The sequence below is a fragment of the Austrofundulus limnaeus genome, unplaced genomic scaffold (genome assembly GCF_001266775.1).
Source record: "Austrofundulus limnaeus strain Quisiro unplaced genomic scaffold, Austrofundulus_limnaeus-1.0 Scaffold348, whole genome shotgun sequence".
In the NCBI taxonomy this organism is placed as follows: domain Eukaryota; kingdom Metazoa; phylum Chordata; class Actinopteri; order Cyprinodontiformes; family Rivulidae; genus Austrofundulus; species Austrofundulus limnaeus.
Window position 1 is genome coordinate 140,071 of NW_013952750.1, and position 1,825 is coordinate 141,895.

A 1,825-nucleotide genomic window follows, 5' to 3' on the forward strand; every position below is an offset into this window, starting at 1 on the left:
TTTAAAGAATACATCAAACAAAAAGAGGTTCTTTTTTACTTGTCCAATACAGGACAATACAATGAGAAAAAAACTAATAACATATTAGCTTTACTTCTGTAAAAACATTCAAACACAAATTTTAAATCAGGTAATTATATTTTCAGCACGTTTGAAGTACAATCCAAATGATACTTCTCACTCAGTATTCTTGGCAGCTCAGGATGATCTGCAGTCTTGCCTGCCTGTGTTTGCCAAACAGGACAGATTTTATGCATGTATGTGGCCTTTTGTCAATTTTAATTTGGAATTAATTAAACAAACTCCCACCAAGTGACTCGCTTTTAAAGGCTTTTAGTATTTCCATTTTACTGGGAACAACTGTTTAACTGCAAACACGAACTGTACATACGCTGTTCAGGGACAGGTTTAGAGTAAAATCTTGTTTTTCTTTTCTAATGTTTACTTGTGTTTATGCTCATTTGACCCAAACATCATATGAGTAATATATGCACATGTGATGCAGGGGCAACAGCATGCATGTTTTTTTATTTTTATTTTTATTTTACTAAATATTAGCCACTAATAATAATAAAATCGATCCCAACAACTCAGTAACAATAACATGGATTTTATTTAAGTTTCGTGTGTTTTTCATCCTAACATTAGCAGCACTAGATGGTTTATTTTATACTCACAACCAGTCAAAAGCTTGGACACACTTTCTCTTTCAATGTTTTTTGTTTTCTTTATCCCTACACTGTGGAAAAAGAATGCTAAAAGCGTGCATGTCTATGGCCAGAGCGAGGGGTGCGGGCTTTGAGTGGTCTAGAATCTGGGGCACATTTTGGTTTGTTTGACGCTTTTGGGTTTGCAACATGGTTACTTAAAACGTGTGTTCCTTCATTGTCTGGATGACTTCTATGCTGATTTACAATGCAGGAAAAAGAGAAAAAAACAGGAGGGTGTGTCCAGTCTTTTGACTGGTAGTGTTCTGTAAGTGGGTACTTTATAAATAAAATGAATTTAACTGAAATAATACTTATCGGGGCTCGATGTCGATGCAAAAACAACAATAATTTAATACTGACGGGCGCAGTGCTGTCTCGTTTGCCTCGGGATTGAACCATTCGTCCGAGGACCTCCACTCCGTCTGTGGTGATGTTCCCAGAGGCCCTGATTGGTTTCTCTCCCACCACAGAACAGTCCAACACCACCTTCACCGACGTCTTACTGATTGTGACATGAAGCTGAGCGGCAGAAAGAAAACAGCGCTGTTACAAATACAAAAATGCTCTAAAATGATGTAAACATCCAGATTTTTTAAAGTCACAACAAAACCGCTTCAGTTTAAAGAAATACCAAAGGTCTACTCACCATATTTTACAAAGTAGTCCTAATATTACGAGATTAATGTCATAAAATTATGAGATTAAAGTCGTAATATTACGAGATTAAAGTCATATTATGAGAATAAAGTCGTATTATTAAGAGATTAAAGTCAAAATATTATGAGAATAAAGTTGCAATACTATGAGATTGAAGTCATAATATTATGAGATTAAAGTCATGATATTATGAGATTAAAGTCACAATATTATGAAATTAAAGTCATAACATTATGAGAATAAAGTCATATTATTATGAGATTAAAGTCACAATATTATGAAATTAAAGTCATAACATTATGAGAATAAAGTCATATTATTATGAGATTAAAGTCACAATATTATGAAATTAAAGTCATAACATTATGAGAATAAAGTCATATTATTATGAGATTAAAGTCACAATATTATGAAATTAAAGTCATAACATTATGAGAATAAAGTCATATTATTATGAG

General features: G+C 33.0%; 1 protein-coding gene across 1 annotated transcript in view; it reads right to left on the reverse strand.

Annotated features, from left to right (window-relative positions):
* Positions 1-1,825, reverse strand: part of LOC106527895 (collagen alpha-1(XIV) chain) — a gene marked incomplete in the record, with an annotated part of 186,287 nt that overhangs the window by 57,570 nt on the left and 126,892 nt on the right. Inside the window, 1 exon segment of the mRNA XM_014022903.1 lies at positions 1,071-1,229. Coding sequence (XP_013878357.1) covers positions 1,071-1,229 — 159 coding nt within the window.